Source organism: Suncus etruscus, chromosome 12 (genome assembly GCF_024139225.1).
Source record: "Suncus etruscus isolate mSunEtr1 chromosome 12, mSunEtr1.pri.cur, whole genome shotgun sequence".
Taxonomy (NCBI): domain Eukaryota; kingdom Metazoa; phylum Chordata; class Mammalia; order Eulipotyphla; family Soricidae; genus Suncus; species Suncus etruscus.
The window spans coordinates 46125011-46152348 of record NC_064859.1 but is presented as its reverse complement, the minus strand read 5'-3'; the positions used below and the strand labels follow the sequence as shown (position 1 = coordinate 46152348).

The window sequence follows — 27338 nt, the reverse complement described above, 5'->3', positions numbered from 1 at the left end:
GTATTGAATTTTGGGTTTTAGGATGTGAAGCCTCCCAATAATACAATGAAAATTCAGAGATGGCTATGGAATAAATTGGTACCTGGACAACAGTTCAAAGCAGAGGTCCAAGATAGACTGACAGTAAGGATTTCAGTACTAGGGAGGATTCAAGTCATCTAGTCGAGACAGGTATATTCCCAGAGACAGATAATAATTCTCACAGGGACAGTGTGTTAGAAGGATTGACTATATAAAATCCATATTTGTCATTATCTTTCTATCATTCAGTCCTTCAGATATTTTGTATGTGTATGTTTTACTAAAAGGGTAATATAAGTAATTCTGTTCTCATATTTTACTATGGGCATGACTCATCAAATATCATTTTGTTTATAATTTATTGATTTTTAGTAACAATGGTAAAATTATTTTATTAAAATATGACATAAATTAGAAAAGCTCTATGAACGAAATGAACAAATGCTGAAACTCCGTATTTCCTGTTTAGTTTGTCATCACAGTGCTGATGGCTAGAGGATCCACACATTTTCTTAAAACGAAAGACAAAAGTTACAATCTGTCTTTATAACCATTAAGCACTAAGAAATGTTAGTCTGGAAAAACTTGCAGCTGACAACAGAAAGAGAGATGTATTAATCTAGGAGGAGAAGTGGTTACACCTGTGGCAATTCCCAGCCATTGCTAAAAAGAGAAGCCTCCCATTTCTGGAATTGCCTGGAATCCATGCCTAGCCATTCCCAGTAGCCCCCTCAAGTTTCAAACTTTGTGCTATCCATTTCAGTGCCCCTCCCTCAGAAAGTCTTATAAAAGGCTGGTTTTTCTGACCTGACAAACCATCACAGATCCCAGCAAGAAAGGTAAGTAGGAGCTGAGACAAGATGCTCATCAAGGAAGAGCTTTCTCTCAGATGCTTGAGGAAATGTGGGGAAGAATACTTTTCCTGAGAGGACAAAAGCACTCTCTGACTCAGCCTTGGTGAACCCTAGGGCCCTCATGGAGAAAACATTCAGAATATCAAATCTGATGAGCACAGTAGAGAGAGACACAGTATTCAGATCAACTGATTCCTGGGATATAGACTAATGAAACAGGATATGGAGCAGTGGGTCCTCTGGCTTCTCCCTGACCACACTTCTATTCCTTCCTCTGATAGCCTTGTCCAGTCAGACAGAATGCTGCCTCCCATGGCCTTTCCTACTGTTGCTTGGATGCTGCTCTCCTGCTTAATGCTCCAATCTCAAGTGACAGGTGAGTGTTGCCACGGCTAATCCTGGTGCCATGGAAGCTCAAGGAGAAAACTGTCAACTCTGTTTGTGGCAGATATGATAGAAGTGAGCTACATGCCATGCACTGATTCATGCATTGTAGCTTTCTTTGGTAACAACTACTGGTTGGTAGCACAGTGGATATGAGCACTATAACATCTTCTGTGAGTGATCAATGTTCAGGGAAAAGCACAACTGGAAGAGCCTGGGGAGTCTTGGGGAAGCAATAAGACTTTGAGTTCTTTAAGAAACCAACTGTAAGTCCAGACTAAGGACAAATTGGGGATTTTATGAAATGCAGTTTGAATAGAAAAACAGTCTGTTCCTCCTTTAGTGTTTCTGTTTGAAGTGGAAAGTTGCCTGTTGTGTATGCACTGAAAATACTGAGGTTATAACATGAGTTAGAGGGGTCTCTCCCCAAACCACTGGTCACATCCACTACCCTAGGTGTAGTTTCCTCCCTAATATTTGTTTTTCTGTTCACTCTATCTCTCCTTGATTTTTTTCCCTTCAGGTGAAGACTTGCAGAATGGGCAGCTTTCTCCAAGAATCAGTTGCCCCAAAGGTTCCTTGGCCTATGGTTCCCACTGCTATGCCCTGTTTTTGGCAGAAAAATCCTGGATGGATGCAGATGTGAGTAGCAGGAATTACAAGTGGGGATGTTGGGGCATTTTGGAGAGGCAATAAGGGGAGCCTCCATTCTCCTGGGATACTATGGTAGGTAAATTATAAGACAATTAGTAGCAGAAAGTCTTCCAGTACTATTCTTGCTTTTGTCTCTCCAGTCCTAAGCCCCAGTGCTCCCAAGTGCCAAGCTTCCCCTCAATCTCTTCCCTCCTTTCACAGTATGCTTGCCAGAAGCGACCTAAAGGACACCTTGTGTCTGTGCTCACTGGGTCTGAGGCTTATTTTGTGGCCTCACTCATCAAGAACAGTGGTACTTCAGTCTCTCATATCTGGATTGGACTCCATGACCCCACAGAGGTAAGATTCCAACTCATTTCTCTGGATGACCTTCACTCTAACTTGGCCATCTGGTTTATACCTCCTTTGTCTAACCATCAAAATATATTGGGCCTCCTTGAGTCTCATCTAAATTACATGTCATTCAGGAGAATGAAATCATGAGATCATTTGAAGCTCTGGATAGTGGAAGGCCCTCATCTAAGCTACCAATAATCTCCACTATGTACAACTCTCATATATACCACTAGTTCAATTAGGAATTCCTAGTACTGGTATGGGACCTCCTAAGAAATGTCTAAGGTGTGTTGATTTATGGGTATAGAAAGATGGGGGTCAATGTGCTCTAGAGAAAGTATATAGGTTTGATGAAACATGTGTAGCCTCAAACAATCTGTAAGTTACCAATGGTCTTTAAACGATTGATTCTTTTATTTCCTTGCATATTCGAGCGAAGCTTTAATCCTATAGTTCATATTCAGGTCAGGAAGAACCCCCAAATAATCTTACTGCTGGGTTTCACTCAGGGGTTCCAGTGAAGAATTGCTTCCCAGAACATCCCAGTACCATTGAGACTAAGTGGCCATTCTGTCCCCTGTGCCATAGGGCAGACAACCCAATGGAGGTGGATGGGAGTGGATCAGCAATGATGTGCTGAACTATGTTGCCTGGGACAATGGTGCCCCAACTGGCGCAGGCTACTGTGGGAGCCTTGTTCAAAGCACAGGTAAGATTGAGAGAAGATCTCATCTTTAAATTTTTCCCCCACTCATTCTCTCCATAACCATTTTTAGGACTGACTTTTAGAGGAGGACAATCTTCGAACTTCTTTTTGTTTGTCTTTCTCTAGCCTTTCACCTCAATTTTATTTGCCACATTTCTCTGCAGCCTGAGATGATTAAATGGGGAGGATATGACTTTGGGTACAAGGCTTCTGTACCATTTTCCCAGCTCTCTCAGCCCAACTCACTTCACCTACTCTTTTCTCTTCAGGCTACGAGAATTGGCAAAGTCAAGACTGCCGAAAACCACTACCCTATGTCTGCAAGTTTCAGGGGTAGTTCAACTCAGATATCCACAGGGTGAATTTAATACTCAACTCATCCTGGATATTCTTCCATTCTCATGGTTGATGCTGGCAGAAAATCTCCTCCATCTTTCAAACCTAGACACCTACCTTATCATCCCTCTTCTCCAATCTCAATACAGTTCCTTTTGTATGCTTAGAGCCTGATTTTTTCAGAAAATAATAAATATTTTCATTCACTACGATGCCATTTTGTGTTCTTTTTATGCAACTTCACTGGTGACATTTTGTTTGAAATTGACATATGCTATTCAGTTTCCTCCAGATGCCTAGAAAATGACTGTTTGTGAATCACTAATCAGATATTCTATGAAAACCCAAAAAACTCCATCATTGAAGTCTGGATTTCAAAATTTGACTGGTGTAGATAGTTTAGATAGTGCACCCAGCTGTGCTCTCTGTTTCACATCATTAAATCTGGTCAGAAGACTCCAGGAGCCACACTGTAGCTCAACTCTGCTGCTCAGTTCCTAAAAGTGGCTCCATGTTCTCCTGCTTGCCCACCTCCCAGAAGGAACTATCTTTAGACTCCAAAAATATCCTGCTTATGTAGTCCACATACCCACCCAATGAGGCCCTAAGTCTATGTTGAGCATGTTTTTCACTTCTGTGACCTCAGCAGTGCCATTCTGAATATTAGACGCTCAGTATACTGACTTAGCCTAAACTGCCCAGTTCTCTTGAATGCTCTCTTTCCATCCCGTAGCTAGACCATGTTACATCCAATTTCATGGCTTTTCTCTTTCCTTTGCCATTACTTTATGAAACATGTAGGGCCTGTTGACATAGGGGAATTTGCTGCCAATGATGCTATAGTTTTGCCATATCTTCTATTGCATTTCACTCCTGAAAATCTCTCTTCTTTTTTCTTGAACCAATCTGTCCTGTAGCAATTTATTCCTTTGAACATGGTTACACCAGAGATTCTCTGTGTTACTTGATCCCTTTGTGCAGTTCTCAGGAAGCTGCACAAGCTGACTTTTGAATCGATACATTGGTCCTATGGTGCTGCTCTGTTGTATTTTTTCATGCCACCTGTGGAGACCCAACTGTGTAGTGGGTATTGTTTGTTGTCAGATGTTGAAGTTAGAATTTGCACTGATACACATTATTCTACTGTTTTGTAATATCTCATAAGTTCTGCATTATCAGATAATATCTCTAATTGTCTGTCATCATTGGATTATAATTTTAAAACAAATTATTTAATGATGTTTTATATTCAATAGTTAGCATCATTCACCTAATATTTATTGTAACACAATTATTTATCACATTGTTCATAACACATACATTTTAGTTATTCATATTCAAATTCCAATCCTACCACTGTTAACCTCAGCTTAATTCTTAATGTCCATTCACCTCCGTATCCTGCCTCCATGCAGGCACAAATTTACTTCATATTGCTTGTTGTAACACAAATGCAACTGAAGTTATAAAAATTTAGATTAACAAGGGTCAGTTTGAATTTGAATTTGAAATAACTGTTTTATCTCTCCATGGCATTAACTCAAGTAACTTTTTAATCTAAAATCTGACCACAGAATTCCAGTTTACATATGTTTTCTTTGCTTTATCAGTATGTTCAAGACAGACACTAGGAATGATGAAAAAAGACCCCAAAGGCCATCAAAGCAGGTCTTTGCAAGGAAGTAAGAAATAGCTGTGCTGTGGATGGTGCTAGTTGAGCTTTCTGTGTCGGTGTACCTTTTCCATCAGATTTCCTTTGAATCTATTGGAATGACACTGCTATAAGATATCAAGGTGTAACACCTCTGCACATGTGGTTCAGATCTTATAGGTCTAAAAGTATTTGATGGCTTGGAAGTTTAAGGAAGTTGTTACACAGCTGGGCCATTTTGTTGAAAGGTGTAGGGGTGGTCTTTGGCTGCTGAAGTTCATGCAAAAAGGAAAATCTGTCCCTGCTCCACACCCTTGATGAAAATGCCTCAGAGGTATCAGCCAGTACTTTGAAAAATTTCTCTTGGATTTTGGTGGAGAAGATGGGCCTTTTGTTTCTGACAGGAAATGGATAGGGGCTTCTGGTTTTTTTTTTTTTTTGTGGAGTGTAGGGGAGATTGGTTCAATCAAATTTACCTTGGATCATAATTTTATTAAATACATAGTAAATTTTCTATTTAAAATTTTTACATGTGGATTGTTTAAATATTTCAGCTTTATTTTTTAAACTATTGACATTTATACCAAGAACTTCCCATATGCTATTCACCCTTATACATATGTAGGTAGAACAGCAACTATATAGTCTTTTCTTCTGTGTGCACATGGGCAGAATGGTGCTGGTGTCTCAAACTAATAAGTGTAATAAATAGTGTTTGTCAGTTGTTGCTGTGTATTACCTCAGAAAGTTAATGTTCTATGTACACAACAGCAGAGATTCTTGATTCCTTCAATTGGTTTTATTTTAACAATTAAAAAATGTTACTTATTGAAAAATTACCACTTTTTTTAATCTTTTTTTCCTTTTATCTAGTTTTTGTTGATTTCTTTGTTTTGGGGTGGACATTGAAGTAGTTGTACATTTTTTTATTTATATATTTACCTTTTCTTTCTTCTTTTCTTCCTTTTTGCGCTCTGTCATGATTTTTATCTCAAGACCATGGCTTGGAGAACATCCCTGGAGGGCAAGGAGGACCACTTGGGATGCCAGGTTCTGAGCCAATGCCCTTCTACAGAAAAATTACCACTTTTAGGGGCTGGAGAGATAGCAATGCAGCCATCCCAAGATGGTTTTTATAACTTCAATTGCCTTTGTGTTGTAACCAAATTCCTGGCATTACATTGGTCCCCTGAGCTTGGCAGGAGTTATTTCTGAAACAAAGACAGGAGTAACATATGAACCTATGAGCATAGCTGGGTGTGGCCCCAAACCAATAAATAAATAAGTAAATAAATAAATAAAATGTTTACAAAAAGAATTTACAACTTTTAAAAGTATCTTGACATATGCAGCCTAGCCCAAATAGAGTTTTGACAATCGTTCAATATGTTCATATTTGAAAATCTATCATTATCCCAGACATATGAAGCTTCATCTTGAAAATTTTACATCTAATTTCATATAATATGAAAAGCACATAAATCATAGAAAATACTACTTTGTTTCTTATAAGCACCATAATTACAAGAACGATTGTAGTTGGGTTTCAATTATAAAGAGAACACCCCCTTCACCAGTGCAACCTTCCCACCACTGATGCACCCAATCTCCCACCTTCCCCACCATTGTTTGTATTCTAGACAGGCATTCTACTTTCTTTTATCATTCATTAATTATGCCATGCTAGTTTTTAGTGTAGTTATCTCCCTAACAGAATTCACCACTCTTTGTGGTGAGCTTCATATTGTGGTCCAGTCCTTCTGGCCCTGCCCTCTATTTTCTCTGCAATTATTACACTAATGTCATTACTTTTTCTTAGAATCTATAGATGAGTGACATAATTCTGTGTCTCTCTCCCTCTGATTTATTACACTAAACATACTAGATTCCATGTACATCCATGTATAGGAAAATTTATCTCTCCTAATGGCTGCATAATATCCCTTGTGTATATTTACCACAGTTTATTTAGCCATTCCTCTGTTGAGGGGCATCTTGGTTATTTCCAGAGTCTGGCTAATATAAATATCATTGCAATAAGTATAGGTGTGAGGAAGGGATTTTTGAATTGTATTTTTGTGTTCTTTGGGTATATCCCTAGGAGTGATATAGCTGGATCGTATGGTAGCTTAATTTCCAGTTTTTTGAGGAATCTCCGTATTGTTTTCCATAAAGTTTGGACTAGAGGGCATTCCCACCAGCAGTTAATAAGAGTTCCTTTCTATCTACATCCCTGCCAACACTGCTTGTTCTCATTCTCTGCAAAGTGTGCCAATCTCAGTGGCGTGAGATGGTTCTTCATAGTTGTTTTGATTTGCATCTCCCTGATGATTAGTGATGTGATGTGGAGCATTTTTTCATGTGCCTTTTGGCCTTTTGCATTTCTTCTTTGACAAAGTGTCGGTTCATTTCTTCTCCCCATTTTTAGTAGGATTAGATTTTTTTTCTTGTAAAGTTCAGTTAATGCCTTGTATATTTTGGATATTAGCCCCTTATCTGATGGCTATTGGGTGAATAATGTCTCCCATTTAGTGTGTGGCTCTTGAATCTGAGGCACTATTTCCTTTGAGGTGCAGAAGCTTCTCAGCTTAATATATTTCCATCTTTTTATCTGTACTGTTTCCTCCTGGAAGATGCCTTTAGTCTCAATGTCATGGAGTGCTTTGCTTGCATGTTGTTCTACATACCTTATGGTTTCAGATCTGAAATCAAGGTCTTTATTCCATTTGGATTTTACCTCTGTACATGGTGTTAGCTGCGGGTCTGAGTTAGCTTTTCTGCAAGTTGCTAACCATTTCTGCCAACACCACTTGTTGTAAGGGCTTTCCTTGCTCCATTTTGGATTTCATTCCCCTTAATCAAAAATTAAATGATTGTATGTCTGAGAAACATTCTCTGAATACTCAAGACTATTTCACTGTTCTGAGCATCTGTCTTTATTCCAATACCATGCTGTTTTGATAACTATTGTTTCATTTTATTTGTTTTTGTTTGTTTGTTTTTTGTTTTATTTTGGATCACACCCGGCAGAGCTCAGGGGTTTCTCCTTGCTCTATGCTCAGAAATCGCTTCTGGCAGACTCAGGGGACCATATAGGATGCCGGGATTTGAACCACGTCCTTCTGCATGCAAGGCAAGCACCTTATCTCCATGTTATCTCTCCAGCCTCCATTTCATTTCTTGATCCTATACAATTTCAAGATCCATGACTTAACCAGGATGCTGAACCACATTAATAGGATACGCTATAATGCTGTTCTGTATCTTTACTACATCATAGAAGCTATTTTTAAAAGGAAAGCATAATATTCTGTAAAACTGATAAAAAAACAAAACATATGTTAGCCTTTATTTAATCCAAATATAAAATAAAACTTTAGGTATAAAAGAACACATGGGAATGGAAAGATAGCAGAACAGGTAGCGTACTTACCTTGCATGAGATTGACTTATATTTTGCACCCTGGAACCTCATATGGGTGCCCAAGCCTGCCAGGAATTATTTCTGAGTGTGGAGCCAAACCCCAGAGCACAGCAAGATGTGACTCAAAACAAAGAAACCAAAAATAACAGCAGAAAGTATCCTCAAATTTAAACATATTTATTTTGCCACCCCTTGCTGAGAATTACATATGTATTCAAATTTTGTAACTCACTAAATTTTATGCATTAGTCATATATAAGGTTATCATTGAATATTGCTAATAAAAAGAAGTGTATATATAGAAAATGTGTCACAAAGCAGTGCCCATATACTTAGTTCACTATCATTCTTTAATAAAAGAAGAGGCTTTTATGGTTTTTGGGGGTGGGGTGCAAACATGGTGGAATATTCCTGACTCAAAACTCCGAAATCACTCCTGGCAGGCTCTTGCCAGAGTTCAAAACCGGTTCAGTCTAGTGCAAGCAAATGTCCTACCAGCTGTGCTATTGCTCCAGCCACCAAAACCACTTTCTTCAATGAAAAATTAAAACAACCATGGGTAGTATATAAAGTTAATGTAGTATTTAGATATATATATATAAATTTATATATACATAAAGTTAAGTAGAATATAAAGTTTATATATAAGTATATATATAATTTTATATAAGTATATAAAGTAGTAAATAAAGTTAATGTAAAATATTTTGTGTACCCATTTATTATACCTATTGCTAATCTTTATAGTTATATTATGATAAAACCTTTTTAACATTTATTATCTAAAGGAAATAATAGAAGATCTCAAAGTTTTTAGTAGCAAAATAAAGCCCCTGCGGAATTATCATTTAAATATTGAATAAATAAAATAAGTATATAGTTATTTAATTAATTAAAGTTAAAGTATATCTCCCTTAAAATAAACAATGATTTACATTTCACCTCATTCTTCAAAGGGTAGTGTATTTTCTAAAACTTGATATTTATGCTGTTTGCTAAAATTTCCTTGCATGAAGAATGAATGATTTTAAATTGAAAAAAGGAAATTTTTGGAAAAGAATCAGAAATAAGTAAATTAATAATGCAAAAATTTACAAACTTAATCAGCATATGGACCATTAGTGTTAGCAATGTTTTGTCTCTGGCCTCTGTAATTGATAAAACACTAAGATACTTTTTGTCTGTGACCTTACAATATCAGTCTTACCAAAAAATAAATAATATCAGATCGTTTTTCACTAGGTTCATGTGACCCAATCCCAAGCCTATATCTTATATAAGTCTTCCAAAGAGATATTGTACAATTTTGATAGTAAATTGCATTTAATATAAAACCAAATTTCTTATTAATCATCTCAATATACCATTTGTTAGTAAAAAAAATACCCTTTGCTAAGAAATAAGTGAACTTTTCAAACCTGCTGGACTCAAAGTCAAAGAACTCCCACTTTTCTTAGCAGTGGAAATGAAGAAGTGGTATCTCTAAGTAATCAAGTTATCTACTCTCTGTTAAAAATGACTCAATATTTATAGAAATAACCTCTCTTAAAATACCAGCAGCAAATTTAATTACATATCTGTAACCTACAATATGATATGAAATGTGCTTTCTAGTATGATGTGTCTGAAAACAACTAAATCAAAATTATTCTGGAAGAAATATAGAATAATTGTTTTGGGAGATCCTTATAGTCCTTTCTTGCCAGGTTTCATTCGATTTGGTTGCCACACATTTAGCTTAAACACCAAAAATGTAATTTTATTTCTCCATTATTATTGACTTTTATGTATGCATTTACTATATGTCGCCATACTGTCAATTTCTCTACATTTGAAATCAAAAATCTTTCTGCCTTCTTGACTCCTGCAAGCACCTTCACCATATTTTTATCCCCAACAGGAAGAATACTGGTTTTCAAATGGAAGCATCTTGCATCTTCTAGAACTGATACTAATAACTTAAGAAAATTTTCTACCAATGATACCTTGAAGTGATACAGAAGATATCAATACCAATATAAACACAGTGAACACAATTAGTCTTGATGTTTCAGTATACTAGAGGGCATAAATGCATATGGATGCAAAAAGACAGCTGTTTCTCTGAGGAGCAAAGTACTGCCATGAGGTTCTGTGGAATCTACAGCCTCAAAATTGACAGTTTTGGGATTATTATAGATGCTTTGATTGAAAAGAATCCGCTGTTCTGAGAGTTGAGAATCAGGAAATATGTAAACTTATGTCATTTGATAGGTTTCTGCTAGATCAATCTTAAGCATCTGGACACACAGATAAAAAAGGGTCTTATATTAGAAATGTTTTAATTAAGTATCAGTCTCTATTCTCCTATCATCCTTAGTACTTCTCTGTTTGCACCTGTATTTGTCCCCACAGATTTTCATCAGTGTTTTCTGTCCATTTAAAGGTGAGTTCCTATTTTCCTGCCTTATAAAAGTTAAGCTGAATCTGTTCCTTATTCTGAGTAAATATTTGATTTTTGGGGGGTGCCTGGATCATTTCTGACTAATTTCCACACTATTCCAAAATGGAATTTAGAGAAGAATTGGTATATACCTTTCCTTTCCATCTCTTTACAAGGATTATTTTAAGAATAACAAGATGCTGATGGTAGAAGAACATTCATAGGGAATGCTAGACATGACATATGGTGCTGATTTGCTGATCACAAGCAAAATCCACTCAGTTAAGAACAGTTTTGCTGAAGATCATAATCACTTACAGTTAAACAATAAGAAACTACAGGGACCATGCTTATGGCTCACAAAAACTGCAAAAACAAAACAAAACAAAACAAAAACAAAACACTTATCCAATATTGACAATTTCTTAGATGTTGGATTTCAGCTCTTCTATTCATGGTTTCTCTCCATGTGCCAACCTAACTTGTAATCTACAGACCATATTTTCTTTTTTTGTTTGTTTGTTTTTGGCTTTTGGGTCACACCTTCTGCATGAAAGGCAAACACCTTACCTTTAAGCTATCTCTCAGCCCCCAGACCATATATTCTTATTTGCTATCCTAGGAACACCAATTCTTTTTAAGGGAAAACTTGAGAATTATCATAAAAATAAGAAAAGTTGGATCTTTTCAAGAGCTTTTAGCAACTCTCTGGAGCTAGGTCTACAGAGAAATTGCTGTAGCCAATTCTTGTTACACTTAAATTAAAAGCTCATAATGCCATAATGTGCAAATAAGCTGTGCTCTACTAGGAAAATCAGGGATTTGGAAGTGCTTTAAATTAGATATTTAGATATTTTAGGTATTAAGTCTAAGATATAAATGTACCCAACAATCCGGTATCCCCTATAGTTCCCTGTGCCTGCCAGGAACTATTTCTGAGCAGATAGCCAGGAATAACCCCTGAGCACTGCCAGGTGTGGCCCAAAAACCAAAAAATAAAAAAATAAAAATAAATAAATGTAGTCATACCCAATTTGTGCCTTTTTTTCTTCTCTCTGATATAAATGCACTCATAAGCAGCTACCAAGTTTCTGAGCTCTATAGTAAAATCTACAGATTCTCTCAGGTAGAACACTTGTTTTTTAGTTGAACGCATTTAGTACTATATTTCTTACTATTTTTGCAATCATCCAATGTTTTTCTAATATCATTACTTCCCTTTCCCTTTCTGTGCTTCTTCCCACCATAAAAATCTTCAGCTTGAATTTTGTTCTTGTAGAGACAACAGCAGCACCTATAAACTCTTACAAAATAAGTCCTGGAAGGAAATGGGTTTGAAGCACACATTCAAAGATAGTGATGCAATTAATATTTTAGGAAAAATCAATGCCTAAAAATAAACATTTACTCTGTTTATCAATAACATATGTTCTCACCAAAGACACTTTCAGAAAATACTTTCTATCTATTTTCAAAGAAACATATGGTCCTCAAAATACAAACAAGAATAATCCTTGAGCACAGAGTCAAGAAAAATCCTGCAAATACCAACTCTGGTCCCAAAAAGTGAACGAAGGCTAAAAGAAAAAAAAATGGATGCTACAATGGAAATGTATGTATATACATTGTATATATGTATATACATTTGGTATGTATATATATGTGTGTATATATATATACACATATTTCCATATAAACATATATTTTAAGTCAGGCCGGAGAGATAGCAGAGTCATAGGGCATTTGACTTGCCCATTGTTGACCCAGGATAGACCTCGGTCATCCCCAGCAACCCACATGGTTCCCCAAGCCAGGACCAATTTCAATGCCCATAGCCAGGATTAATCACTGAGTATCACCAGCTGAGGCCAAAAAACAAACTAAGAGTGCTCGCTTCGGCAGCACATATACTAAAATTGGACCGATACAGAGAAGATTAGCATGGCCCCTGCGCAAGGATGACACACAAATTCGTGAAGCGTTCCATATTTAAAAAAAAAAAACAAAAAAAAAAACAAAAAAAAAACCTAAGAAAACATTTACTTTAAGGTTAGGAAAATGGATATTAAGAAAGTAATTTCATCGATCCATCTTTTGGATACATGGGTGGTCATGATCTCCTAATACACTCCAACAATTCTAATTATGAAGAAATAGAGGACCAGAGTCATCTATAATATTTCTGTATATGGTATTAAAATTGATTATTCAGCATCTCTAACAGATGCTCTAGCAGACAGAGATAACAGTGGTATTAAAATTACAGAATATAGGGGCCGGGGAGGTGGCCTAGAGGTAAGGTGTCTGCCTTGCAAGTGCTAGCCAAGGAAGGACTGTGGTTCGATCCCCTGGCATCCCATATGGTCCCCACAAGCCAGGAGCAATTTCTGAGCTCTTAGCCAGGAGTAACCCCTGAGCATCTAACGGGTGTGGCCCGAAAAACCAAAAAAAAAAAAGAAAAATTACAGAATATTGGCCAGGATTGAACTATTAAAATGCTATATGTGATCAAAAGCCTGTTACTGAGAATGTTAACTACACAGGTATGCCTGTCAATATTTTTCCAGGAATTAGGAGACAAAACAACTAATTCAAGGGCTACCTAAATGATTTCCTGATGATTTCTCAAGAACAGTGTGACATGATTGAGTTAGAACAAAGTTCAGACAGAAAGAGTACTGGATCTTTATCATTTTGTATCTTGCAGAATCGTTACTGAGTAAAAGAGGTATTATATCCATGATTTGGGAGGTTAAAGTTGTAAGCATTAAATGAAAGCTAATGTTGATTTGACAGACCAAAATAAAATAGCCCAAGACTATTCTAGCAATGTTTATTCTTCCATAACTGTTTGATGAAGAGTGTCAAGGTACCAAGGGTGATGATCACAGGTTGCTTCTTGGGAATGGTCACAGCTGAGGACCACTTTCCCAATACTGTCTGGCCAACAGTCAGGGGTAAAGGTAGCTTTGCCCTTTTAGTGACATTCAGATCCCCAACTCCCATGGTCCTGAGATAGCCAGAAAACAAAAACAAAAACAAAACAAAACAAAAAAACAAAACAGACACTTCCTTGGAATAGTGATAATTGGACTGAAAGGGATAATAAAGAGAGTTGGCTAATACTCATGATCCTGTAATAGGAGACTCTGGGACATGCTAAAATTCAGGTGGAACAACATGTACAGCAATTCTGCTTGGGGCACTGAAATGAATACACACAGTTTCAAAATCTTCAAAGCTACTGGGAATGGCTAGGCATGGATTCCAGGAGATTCCAGAAATGGGAGGATTCTCTTTCTAGCAATGGCTGGGAATTGCCACAGGTGTAACTTCTTTCTTCTTGCAAACTGTGTAACTCTCAGGAGTACAAACAGGATATATCAATCTTTCTTCAATATTTCAAGAAGTAGAATTTTGGCACTATTTTTCTTGCACTTTTTTCTTTCTTGTGATTTGTATCTCCTGATTTATATGCTTAAAGTTTAATTACAGGATTATTAGATATTTTTGTTTATTTTTACTCCATCTAACACTATAACAAAAATTGACACATATAGCATGTACCTATAATTCATATTTTAATTCAATGGCAAAGTGAACTTAAGTGATTAATTTTTTCTGAACAAAACATCATGGTTTAATTAATAATTATTTAATATATATTTCATATTTCAATAATATTTTCCAGTAAATAATACATGATTCCATGATTTGGTAGTTTATTTTTAATATAATTTATAAAAATTATTGAAATTAAAAATATGGAACCAGACAGTCATATGTTCATTTGATGGAAATAAAAAATGATCAGACTTGAATACCAAATTCAAAGTCAACGACAACAGAATTGACACCCAATCTACAACAAGCTGTATAAATGGGAATTGTCCTTCTAGCATTACAGGGGATAAAAGAACGAGGTGTGGGATGCATTCTCTGAACAGGGATGAAGGACAACACTGTGGTGGGAATGCCCTTCATTCATTGTGATTATTTCCTTAAATATTACTGTGAAAGATTTGTAATTCACTTTGACAACAATAAAATAGTAAAAAAAAGAAAAGAGAAAATGTGAAAAATATTCCTTGGAATAGTGACTCACTATATTGCTTCAATATTATATAGAGCCTTTTAGAACATGAAATAATATATCATTCTCTGCAAAGCCTGGGATTTAAGAACAATTAACTTTCCTTCAAACCACAAGTACTTTGCTGCTTATCCTATTTACTTTAACTTTCTATTTAATGGAGATATTTCACCTGTTGTTTATCAATTTTTCCTATTTTATCTGCTCATAGATTTTGTACAGAATTTGAGTTTTGGGATGTGAAACCTCCCAATAATACATTGGAAATTCAAAGATGGTTATGGAATATCTTGACAACAGTACAACAGTTCAATGCAGAGGTTCAAGGATAAATTGACTCTAAGGTTTTCAGTACTAGAGATAATTTAAGCCATCTAGTCGAGAAGGTATATTCCCAGAGACACATAGTAATTCTTACAGTGACAATGTGTTAGAAGGATTGACCAGTATAAAAGACATATTTGTCATTAGCTTTCTATCATTCAGTGTTTCAGATTGTTGTGTGTGAGTATATACATGTTTTACAATCAGGGCAATGTATATAAATGTGTCTTATACTTTACTATTGGTATTAATTCATCAAGTACTATTTTACCTTAATTTATATTTAGTAATATGGGTAAAATTACAAATTAAAATATGACATAAAGTTACAAAACCTATATGAAGGATCTACAAAAATGCTAATACTCTGTATTTCCTGTCTAGTCACCTAGAGCTCTACAAATTTTCATTAAAAACAAAGACATAAATTGCAATCGGTCTTAATAAAAAATAAGCATTAAGAAATGTTATGTGGGCCCGGAGAGATAGCACAGTGGTGTTTGCCTTGCAAGCAGCCTATCTAAGACCAAAGGTGGTTGGTTCGAATCCCGGTGTCCCATATAGTCCCCGTGCCTGCCAGGAGCTATTTCTGAGCAGACAGCCAGGAGTAACCCCTGAGCACTGTCGGGTGTGGCCCAAAAAACAAACAAACAAAAAAAGAAATGTTATGTGGGGGCCGGAGAGATAGCATGGAGGTAAGGCATTTACCTTTCTTGCAGAAGTATGGTGGTTCAAATCCTGGCATCCCATATGGTCCCCTGTGCCTGCCAGGGGCGATTTCTGTGCATAGAGCCAGGAGTAACCACTGAGCACTGCCAGGTGTGACCCAAAAACCAAAAAAAAAAAAAAGGAAAAGAAAAAAAATGTTATGCTATGTGTAGGAAAACTTGCAGCTGCCAACTGAAAGAAGAAGGTATTAATCTAGGACCAGAAAGTGGTTACACCTGTGGCAATTCCCAGCCATTACTAGAAAGAGAAGCCTCCCATTTCTGGAATCGCCTGGAATCCATACCTAGCCATTCTCAGTAGCCCCCTCAAGTTTGAAGCTTTCTGCCATCCATTTCAGTGCCCCGCCCTCAGAATGTCTTATAAAAGGCTGGTCTTTCTGGCTGAGAAACAATCACATATCCAAGCAAGAAAGGTAAGTAGGAATTGAGACAGATGCTCATAAAGGCAGGGCTTTCTCTCATGTTTGGAGAAATTTGGGAAGAATCTCTGTCCTGAGAGGACAAAAGCATTATAAGATTCAGCTTTAATAAACCCTGGGGCTTCATGGATAGAAAATTTAGAATAGCTAATCTTTCCTGCAAAGGGGGGAGAGAGAGAGAGAGACAGAGAGAGAGAGAGACAGAGAGAGAGACAGAGAGAGACAGAGAGACAGAGAGAGACAGAGAGACAGAGAGAGAGACAGAGAGAGAGGCAGAGACAGACAGAGGCAGAGACAGACAGAGGCAGAGATAGACAGAGAAGAAAGAAAGAAAGAAAGAAAGAAAGAAAGAAAGAAAGAAAGAAAGAAAGAAAGAAAGAAAGAAAGAAAGAAAGAAAGAAAGAAAGAAAGAAAGAAAGAAAGAAAGAAAGAAAGAAAGAAAGAAAGAAAGAAAGAAAGAAAGAAAGAAAGAAAGAAAGAAGAGAGAGAGAAAGAAAGAAAGAAAGAAAGAAAGAAAGAAAGAAAGAAAGAAAGAAAGAAAGAAAGAAAGAAAGAAGAGAAAGAAAGAAGAGAGAGAGAAAGAGAGAAAGAAAGAAAGAAAGAAAGAAAGAAAGAAAGAAAGAAAGAAAGAAAGAAAGAAAGAAAGAAAGAAAGAAAGAAAGAAAGAAAGAAAGAAAGAAAGAAAGAAAGAAAGAAAGAAAGAAAAAGAAAGAGAGAAATACAGTAATAAAGGTCAACTAATTCCTGGGATATATACTAATGAAATAGGATATAGAGCAGTGGATCCTCTGTTTGGCCTTTCCCTGACCACACTTGTATTCCTTCCTCAGATAGCCTTGTCCAGTCTGACAGGATGCTGCCTCCAATGGGTTTTTCCACTGTTGCTGGATTTCTGCTCTCCTGCCTAATGCTCCAATCTCAAGTGAAAGGTGAGTGTTGCCACAGCAAATCATAGTGCCAGGGAAGCTCAAGTGAGAAACTTCATATATATATATGATAGAACTGACATGCTTACCATGCATGATTAATCCATTGTATTTTCTTTGGTAACAACTACTTGTTGATGACACAGTCGATATGAGTACTGTCTCCACTTCTGTGAGTAATACATGTTCAGGCAGAAGCACAATTGGAAGTGTCTAGGGATCTTGGAAGCAGACAGACTGTGAGTCCTTTAAGAGACCAACTGTCAGCCCATACTGACGAAGGACAAAGTTGGACAGTTTATGAAATACAGGTTGAACAGAAAGTAGCTGTCCTTTAGTGAGAATGTGCTGAAAGCCATGAGATATTGACATGAATTTGGAGTCCCTCCCTCAATTACTTGACTCATCCACTACCCTACTATCTTTTTCCCTCCAATATTTGTTTTTTGGTTACTATATCTGTACTTGATCTTTCTTTCCCTCCAGGTGAAGTTTTGCAGAATGGGCAGCTTTCTCCAAGAATCAGTTGCCCCAAAGGTTCCTTGGCCTATGGCTCCCACTGCTATGCCCTGTTTTTGGCAGAAAAATCCTGGATGGATGCAGATGTAAGTAGTAGGAATTGCATGTGGGGATTTGAGGGTCATTTCTGAGAAAACAGTGACAATGAGGGGAGCCTCCATTCACTTGGAATACAATGGTAGGTAGAATGATAATACAATTAGCAGTACTACTTCAAGTACTATCCTTGCATTTGTCCCTAGAGTTCCTTAGCCCCAATGTTCCCAAGTACCAAGCTTCCCCTCAAGTTCTTCCTTCCTCTCACAGTATGCTTGCCAGAAGAGGCCTAAAGGACACCTTGTGTCTGTGCTCACTGGATCTGAGGCCTATTTTGTGGCCTCGCTCATCAAAAACAGTGGTACTTCAGTCTCTCACATCTGGATTGGACTCCACGACCCCACAGAGGTAAAATACCATCTCTTCTACCCTCATGACCATCATTCTAACTTGGCAATTTTGTCTATTCTGCCTCCTATACCTGACCATGAAATACTTTGAGCACCTGTTGAAATCATTGAAATTATAAGTCATTCTGCATAATTAAGACATGAGACTACTTGAAGCATGCCTTCATTTTAACTATAATCAATTTTACTATACACAACTCTCATATATAGTTCAATGAAGTTTCTTAAGGCTTTTATGGAAATTTTTGAGACATGTCTAAGATTTAGGCAAAGGAAAATGGGGTCACTGTATTCTAGAGAAACTCTATAGCCTGTATATCCTGAAGTTTAAGAACCCCTTGAACCACATACAATCCTTGCCATTCTGAATGTTTCCAATGGTCTTTAAATTATTTACCCTTGAACTTAGAGTAAATTCTCACAGAAAATTTCCTAGAGATTATCATTAGTTCAAGAAGACCCCCCACCCCATAAAAATTCTTGCTGCTGGGTGTTACTTCTGGGTTTCAGTGAAGAATTTCTGCCCAGAAAATCTAGTACCAATGGGACTAAGTGATCATTCTGCCCCCATGTGCCATAGGGCAGACAACCCAATGGAGGTGGATGGGAGTGGATCAGCAATGATGTGCTGAACTATGATGCCTGGGAGAAAGGTACCCCAACTGGCACAGGCTACTGTGGGAGCCTTGTTCAAAGCACAGGTAAGAAGGAGAAAATCTCTCATTTTCCAACCTTTCTCCTCCCTCTTCTCCCCATAAATTATTTTTAAGACTAGCCTTTCGGAGGGGTCATTCTCCAAACTTGTGTTTGGTCGTTCTTTTATAGTTTTTCACCTCCACTTTCACTTGATAACTTTCTCTGGATAATGAGATGACAAAATGTGGAGTGTATGCCATTGCTCTGCACCAGCTTTCTCAGCCCCACTCTCTTCATCTATTCTTGTCTCTTCAGGCTATGAGAAGTGGCAAAATCATGACTGTCGAAAACCTCTACCCTATGTCTGCAAATTTCAGGGGTAGGTCAGCTCAGTCATCCAACCGATGAATATAATACTCAACTGATCTTGGATATTCTTTCAGTCTCATGGTTGAGGCTGGCAGGAAATCTCAACCACCTTTCAACCCTGACCTAATCTCATCATCCTTTTCCCAATCTCAATACACTCCATTTTGTATGCTCAAAGCCTGATTTTTCACAGAATAATAAATATTTTTAATCCACTGAGATGCCTTTTTGTGTTCTGTTCTTGGCCCTTCACTGATCACATTCTGTATGAGTCAGAAATTGAATTCTTTTATTCAATATATTCCAGAATCCAAGAATATTTCTAATTATGAATCCCCACTGAGGTTGTCATGAATACACCAACCCCCTCACATATGTCTGGATTTCAAAGTCTGACTCATTTAGACTTTCCAGCCAATACAGTCAACTTTGCTCTTTGTGTTTTTATCATCAGATGAGTCCAGGAACCTGACCATTGCTCAACTCTGCTGCTCAGTTTTTATTTTATTATTATTATTATTATTATTATTATTATTATTATTATTATTATTATTATTATTATTATTTGGTTTTGGGGCCACACCCGGCATTGCTCAGGGGTTATTCCTGGCTGTCTGCTGAGAAATTCCTGACAGGCACGGGGGACCATATGGGACACTGGGATTCTAACCAACTACCTTTGGTCCTGGATCGGCTGCTTGCAAGGCAAATGCCTCTGTGCTATATCTCCAGGCCCCTGCTGCTCAGTTTTTAAAAGTGACTCTATGTTCCCATGTTTGTCCATCTTCAAAATTAACTATCTATAAGCACCAAAAATGTCCTGCCTAAACAACCCTGAAACCCACTTAATCTATCAGGCCCAAGCCCATTCTGAGCAGGCTTCTCACTTTTGTGACCACAGTGGTGTAATTTTGAATATTAGCCTCTCAATAAACTGACACTCCCTAAACCAGGGGTCTCAAAATTGTGGCCCGTGGGCCATTTGCGGCCTCTGTACAACATTTTGTGGCCCGCGGCCGGCCTTCAAATATTGCAGTATTCAAGATTATTTGCTTACCGAATGATCACAATAAAAATCGCATTAGTAAGAAAACATCGCATTAAACATTCGCATACCCCGAGCAGTTCCACTCGGGGGATGCAAACGTTTAATGCGATTTTTTTCTTACTAATGCGATTTTTTATTGCGAATATTCGGTAAGCGAAATCCCTATGCAGCCCTGCCTCACCCATACTTTGCCTCCTGCGGCCCCCAGGTAAATTGAGTTTGAGACCCTTGCCCTAAACTGTCTAGTTCTGTTGAATGTTCTTTTTTATCCCATGGCTCAGAGCAAGTAAAATCTTCTATCAAGCATCTTCTCTTTACTAAATTATTTGTTTTTGAAATATATAGGGTCTATTGACCTAGGGGGGCCATTGCTGAAAATAATTCTACCACAACCTCTACTGAATGTAACTATTGATAGGTCTTTTTGTTTCTCCACTAACTGAACCCATCTATTCTGTGACAATCAATTCCTTTGAATATGTGCTAAACCAGAGTTTCTCAGCATTACTAGGATCCATTTTGGCAGTGATCAGCCTGCTGCACAAACTGATCTGATATGAGGTCTCAGTGGGTGGCATGGTGCTGCTCAACTGTATTTTTTCAAACTGCCTATTAGGATGCAAGTGTGGGATTTGTATATTTAGTATCAAAATTTTAACTTGGAATTTGCACATGCTACACATCTTTCTGCTGTTTGAAACATCTCATTTGTTCTGAATGATCAGATTGTACATTTAATTGTCTGTCTTCTTTGGATCATAATTTTTATGACAAACCTTTTAATGATATTTTATTTTTATTGTAGTGTATCATTAATCTTATTCTTATGTTTATTATAATACAATTATTTGTCAAATTGTTCTTAGTACATTCATTTCAGGCATTATATATTCAAATACCAATTATCACAGTTAACTTCCCTTCCCTTACTAGAATTCCCAATCATCCACTGGTATCCATAACCTGCCTGCATCCAGGAAATAAGGTAATTCATATTACTTCTTACAACACATAAGCAATTGAAGTTATAAAAACTTAGATTAAGAAGAGTCAATTTGAAATAATTGTTCTATCTCTCCATGTATTACAAAAGTCAAGTGTAAAATAAAATCCTGGCTAAGGAATTCAATTATACATCAGTTTTCTTAGAATGAAAACTCTAAGTTCACCATAAACAATGGAAAGGATGCAAAAAATACCACCACCAAAATTCCACCAAATAGAACTTAGTAAGGAAGTAAGAAATAAAGGGGCTGTAATTGATGCTAGTTGAGTCTTTTGTTTTACTGTCCCAACTCACTGAGCTTGGTAAATTACTGTGTCATTTTCTATCAGATTCCTAAAATACTACTGGAATGACACTACTATAAGATATTCTGGTGTCAAAAAAGGAGTGCATCTCCTAGAATACTTTACCCATGCAGATTCTCTTTCAGATGTGAAGGAAGTATACGTAGCTTCTTGGATAGACAGCAGCTCAGATACTTTACAGACTCAAAGCCAGCTTTAAAATAAAAACTGAAAATTCTACTTTAAGACAAGACAGACCAACAGGCACAGCAAACTTCTGCACAAATATGAAACTAAATCACATGACAATTACCTCTCTGTGTCAATGGACTAAATGCACCAGTTAAGAGACATAGTGTGGCAAAAATGAATAAAAATGCTTAATTCAACATTCTGCTGCCTATGAGAAACACATCTAAATAGTCATAAAAAACATAGACTCAAGATAAAAGGTTGGAGAACAGTCATCCAAAAAGACAACTCCCTTAAAAAGGCAGAAATGGTCATATTAGTTTAACTTGACACAGTCTTTAGACTTAGATAGGTTATAAAGGACAAAGATGGACATTTTACAATAATCAAGGGATATGTACAACAGGAAAATATCTAACTTCTAAATATGGGAGAATCAACATTATCCTATCAGAAGAGATGAAGTCATAAAATTTTCCTATACATGGATGTATATGCAATTTATTATACTGAGTGAAATAAGTCAGAGAGAGAGAGAGAGATAAACACAGAATGGACTCCCTCATCTATGGGTTTTGAGAAAAATGAAAACATTTGTGTAATGATTCTCAGAGAAAAAATAGAGGAGGACTGGCGGGTCCAGCTCCTGACATGAAGCTCATCACAAGGATCGTTTAGTGCAGTCACAAAAATAATTACACTGAGAACTATCATAGCAAAATCTGACTGAATGAGGAAAGAAGAAAGCCTGTCTAGAGTACAGGCAGGTGTGAGGTGGGGAGGAAGGACGTTTGGGATATTGGTCATGGGAATGTTGCACTGGTGAATATTTTATATATATTAAAAAAATCAAAAGAAAAGAAAAGAAAAGAAAAGAAAAGATAAGGCCTCCCAATTCTTACCACAGGCTGTGTTCTTTATATTGACTGTATAGAAAGAGAAGGTCCAGTAAATGCACCCCATACACACCTCAATACAGGCCCTTTGCCTGGTCTGTATTGTGAATTGGGGGACCAAATAAACAAAACAAAAAATATCCTCGCATCTCTTGATACTTCAAACAGTCTGAAACCCAACAAGAATATACTAGCTCTGGAAAAAGAAATGGAAGAAATTGGATGAGTAGATCTGTATAGAGCATTCCATCATCATAAAACTGGATAGATGTTTTTCTACAATGCACATGTGTCACTCTCCAGGAGAGAACACATGCAGTCCCATAAGACATACATACATACATACATACATACATACATACATACATACATACATACAAAAAATAAAGAGGAAAGAAACTGTACTGACTAACTTCTAAGATCACAATGCATTGAAATTAGAAGTGATTTACAAAGGGACACAGAAGAAAAACTTTGATTTCTCACTACTGAAAAACCAGTGAGTCAGAGATAAAATCAAAGAGAAAACAAAATATTCTTGGAAACAGATGCAAATAAAGACATAAATTATTAGAATGTGTGCAACATAGCAAAATGAGTTTTAAGAGGAAAATTTATAGCTTTGCAAGATCACATCAGGAATGAAGAAGAGGCCTACTTCAATAGCTTAATGACAGAGCTTATAAAATTAGAAAATGATCAACAAAGTGAAGTAAAAGTAGAGAGACAAAAGGAAATAACAAATATACTAGCAGAAATAAATGAAATAAAAATCCATAAAACAATCCAAATGTCAACGAAAGCATAAGTTGGTTCTTTGAAAAGATATGCAAAATTGATAAACCACTAACAGAACTCACAAAAAAGTGAGAGAGAAATTTAATAAACCAGATTAGATATAAAAAGGAAGAGATAACTACAGATACTACAGAGCTTCAAAGGGTAATCAAAGACCATTTTGAGAAACTCTATACAACAAAACATGATAACCTGGAAGAAATGGATAAGTTCTTTGTCTCTTACAATCTTCCATGTTTGAATCAAGATGATCTAGCATATATAAACAGGTCTATCACTATTGAGAAAATTAAAATGGTAAAGTCTTCCCAAAATCAAAAGCCCAGGCCCAGATGGATTCACTAAAGAATTCTTTCAAACATTTCTAGAAGAACTACTACCAATACTTTACAGACTTTTTTCAAAAAAATGAAGAAACATAAATACTCCCAAATAGATTTTATGTAGCTAATATCACTATGATATCAAAATAAGACAGACATGCTGCCAAATAAGAAAACAACAAACCAATATCCCTGATGAACATAGATGTAAAGATCCTCAACAAAATCCTGGCATATAGGATTATCAAAAATCTTATACATCATGACTAAGTATTCTAGGAACATAAGAATGGTATAACATATATAAATAAATCAACATAATATACCATATCAAAAAATAAAAATAATAACCATATAATCATATCAGTAGATGCAGGTAAAGCATTTCATAATGTCCAACACAGATTTATGATACAAACTTTCAACAAGATAGAGATGGAAATAACTTTTCTCATTATCATTCAGACCATCTACCACAAGCCAATAGCAAATATTTTCTTTTTTTTTTTTTAATTTTTTTATTTTATAATTATGAGAACAAGGATGCAAAGAAAGAGGACAAGGTAAAGTTACAGTGGAAGGACAATACATAACATAATTCTCAGAAGTCCCCTTGCTGATATCCCAACTTTGAAATTTCATCCAAAGAACATTAAGATTGTAACACACTATAATATTTCTTAACAGCGCACAAGGCAATCTAAAGCCATAAAACTTACATAACTCCTTAAACATTACAGGCATAGCATTTTTTTTACATTTCCATATTCATGCATATTAGCTTAAGTTAACCTCAAATCTTAACTGGGTTCTTTTTAAGGATTAGAGTCAAAGGAGCACAGCAAAAATGGTGTTAGAGTGGCAATTGTTGTTTGCATAGGCCCACCAAAATATGAGGGACATGGAAAGAAATAACCTTGGCCTAAATACAAAAAGACCCGACCCCTGAAGGTTCCTGGCACAAGACCAACTCTAGGCTCCAGGCAAGCTAGATCGTCCAATCCAAGACATTGTCTGTAGTGCCAACACACTTATATTTTTCACACAGTCTCTGTTGTTGGTATCAAGCTTCTGTATTTAAGATCCTGGAATCTGTATATCCAACATTGAAGTCAGGATGTGGAGCGTCCTCTGGTTTCACCTTACAGTCAAAGGGCAATGCAGGGAGCCCTGTCCTGTAAGCAAATCGTTGTTGTTGTTAAGTCTTCTCAGTGTTAATGGAAGTCTCTTTTGAGCAGGACAATGTCTGAGCAGTGTAGAGTCTTCCTTGGTAGAGGATTGCTTCTAGGTGATGCTATAGACCAGCCTGGATGTTTTGTGGATGGCTTCCCTGATTCAGGGAAATGCCCTTTCTTCTGAGGTCTGTGCCAGGTCGTTATGTCAATGTTCAGGGTGTAAGGTCCCTTTGCACTATAAGATTTGTCTGTACCAATCTCTATTAGATAGGATCTTATTTATATGTATAGTATTTTCCCATTTTAATGTGCCTATGCAAAAAAGGAGCAATGCCACGTGCCCATAAGGGGGTGATAAGAACAATTATGGTTCAATCATAAGCAATAATCTGGGGGACTCTTTCTCTAAGATTCCTTGTTAAACAGCTCAAAAAGAGAAGATGAAAAGCAGTTAGAATCGTCACTATATAAGACAACATTTAGTAAGAATTATAGCTGTCAGAGAAAAAACACAAAATATTCTAAAGAAATACGTGTCCATTTTATGTATCTTGAAACAGTTTGGGGTTGTTACACACAATACACGGCTTTGGTCTGTGATAAGGATTGTACACTACTGATTAAAAGGGTAATGTAGATTAGAGATGTTTGGGGGGGATACAGAGTAAAGGAATAAAAAAGAGCTTTGTAGGGATGTGGGAAAGGGCACGATACAAAATAAAGATTCCGGATACGTAAAACGTATCATAACAGTAAGGAATACTCTTAATAAATGAAGTACGCGCGGGGCCCTAGCCCCCGCGCGGTTCTGTACTTTTGGGATGCATAGGGCGGGATTTCTCCCCCCCTCCCCCCCAGGGCCCGATTAACCAGGCGTGGCCCTGAAGACCCACCAGGTTTGGGGGGATCTTGGCCCCCTGGACTAGGAGTTCAGCCCAGGGGACCTGTGGCTAGCTGTCCTGCCCAGAGCCCCCAACATACCAGTCAAAGACCCAGAAATCCTGGCATGTGGAGTGGTCTGAGCCCAGCCGTGCCTCTGTACTTTTGGGATGCATAGGGCGGGATTTCTCCCCCCTCCCCCCAGGGCCCGATTAACCAGGCGTGGCCCTGAAGACCCACCAGGTTTGGGGGGATCTTGGCCCCCTGGACTAGGAGTTCAGCCCAGGGGACCTGTGGCTAGCTGTCCTGCCCAGAGCCCCCAACATACCAGTCAAAGACCCAGAAATCCTGGCATGTGGAGTGGTCTGAGCCCAGCCGTGCCTCTGTACTTTTGGGATGCATAGGGCGGGATTTCTCCCCCCTCCCCCCCAGGGCCCGATTAACCAGGCGTGGCTCTGAAGACCCACCAGGTTTGGGGGGATCTTGGCCCCCTGGACTAGGAGTTCAGCCCAGGGGACCTGTGGCTAGCTGTCCTGCCCAGAGCCCCCAACATTCCAGTCAAAAACCCAGAAATCCTGGCATGTGGAGTGGTCTGAGCCCAGCCGTGCCTCTCAACAAATATTTTCTTAATGTAGATAAACTAAAAGCCTTTTCTCTAAAACCTGGTACAAGGCAAGGCTGTCCCATCTCACCACTCCTATTCTTAATAGTGATTGATATTATTGCCATAGAAATTAGGCACAAAAAGAAATCAAGGACATCCAGAAAGGAAAGGAAGAAGTCAAGTTCTCACTGTTTGTAGATGACATGCACCTCTATTTAGAAAACCCTAAAGACTCTATGAAAAAGCTTCTAGAAACAATAAATTCATATAAAAAAGTGGCAGGCTAAAAGATTAACATGTAAAAATCAATAGCCTTCTTTTAGACCAATAATGATAGAGAAGAAATCAACATTAAAAACAATCTTGGGGCTAGAGTGATAGCAAGGAATAGAGCATTTGCTTTGCATGCAACCAATCCAGGTCAGATGGTGGTTTGATTTCTAACACAGCCTAGCCTTCCAGGAGAAATTTCTGATTGCAGAGCCAGACGTAACCCTTCAGCCCCACTGGGTGTGATTGAAAAACAAAACAAAACAAAAAATATCACATTCACACTAGTGACACAATAACTCAAGTATCTTGGAGACAACTTAATTAAAAAGGTGAAAGAGCTATACAAAGAAAACTATAAAACCCTGCTTCAAGAAATAAAAGAGTACACAAGAAAATAGAGACACATGTCCTGTTCATAGATTGGAAGTATTAACATCATAAAATGGCAATAATCCCCAAAGCATTGTACAGATTTAATGCAAATCCTCTAAGGACACACTGACATTCATTAAAGAAGTGGATCAAACACTCAGGAAATTTATTTGGAACAATAAAATCCCACAAATAACTAGAGCAACCCTTAGAAAAAACAGGATAGGAGGCATCACTTTC

At 37.3% G+C, this 27338-nt stretch overlaps 2 protein-coding genes, 2 non-coding genes and 1 pseudogene across 4 annotated transcripts; 4 read left to right on the top strand and 1 right to left on the bottom strand.

Annotated features, from left to right (window-relative positions):
- LOC126024534 (small integral membrane protein 8-like) overlaps positions 1–27338 on the bottom strand; it is a 1114930-nt pseudogene that overhangs the window by 514095 nt on the left and 573497 nt on the right.
- Positions 1167–3292, top strand: LOC126024537 (lithostathine-like). Its single transcript, XM_049784971.1, has 5 exons — positions 1167–1251; positions 1783–1901; positions 2115–2252; positions 2838–2958; positions 3225–3292. Exons 1-5 carry the CDS (start codon positions 1176–1178, stop codon positions 3290–3292), a joined length of 522 nt encoding a protein of 173 aa, XP_049640928.1. The 5' UTR covers positions 1167–1175.
- Positions 12675–12781, top strand: LOC126025075 (U6 spliceosomal RNA). The gene has a single exon (XR_007501122.1). It is a non-coding gene; the product is annotated as a U6 spliceosomal RNA (small nuclear RNA).
- On the top strand, positions 17206–19262 carry LOC126024526 (lithostathine-like). Its single transcript, XM_049784963.1, has 5 exons — positions 17206–17281; positions 17765–17883; positions 18104–18241; positions 18824–18944; positions 19195–19262. Exons 1-5 carry the CDS (start codon positions 17206–17208, stop codon positions 19260–19262), a joined length of 522 nt encoding a protein of 173 aa, XP_049640920.1.
- Positions 22664–22796, top strand: LOC126024865 (small nucleolar RNA SNORA51). Its single transcript, XR_007500963.1, has one exon. It is a non-coding gene; the product is annotated as a small nucleolar RNA SNORA51 (small nucleolar RNA).

What these genes read in the sequence shown, in the direction of transcription:
- LOC126024526 (XM_049784963.1), top strand. Translation starts at nt 17,206, where the DNA reads ATGCTGCCTCCAATGGGTTTTTCCACTGTTGCTGGATTTCTGCTCTCC. An exon ending in AATCCTGGATGGATGCAGAT is followed by an intron (nt 17,884 to 18,103) that starts GTAAGTAGTAGG and finishes TTCCTCTCACAG; the next exon opens with TATGCTTGCCAGAAGAGGCC. An exon ending in GAGCCTTGTTCAAAGCACAG is followed by an intron (nt 18,945 to 19,194) that starts GTAAGAAGGAGA and finishes TTGTCTCTTCAG; the next exon opens with GCTATGAGAAGTGGCAAAAT.
- LOC126024537 (XM_049784971.1), top strand. Translation starts at nt 1,176, where the DNA reads ATGCTGCCTCCCATGGCCTTTCCTACTGTTGCTTGGATGCTGCTCTCC. An exon ending in GCTCCAATCTCAAGTGACAG is followed by an intron (nt 1,252 to 1,782) that starts GTGAGTGTTGCC and finishes TTTTCCCTTCAG; the next exon opens with GTGAAGACTTGCAGAATGGG. An exon ending in GACTCCATGACCCCACAGAG is followed by an intron (nt 2,253 to 2,837) that starts GTAAGATTCCAA and finishes CCTGTGCCATAG; the next exon opens with GGCAGACAACCCAATGGAGG.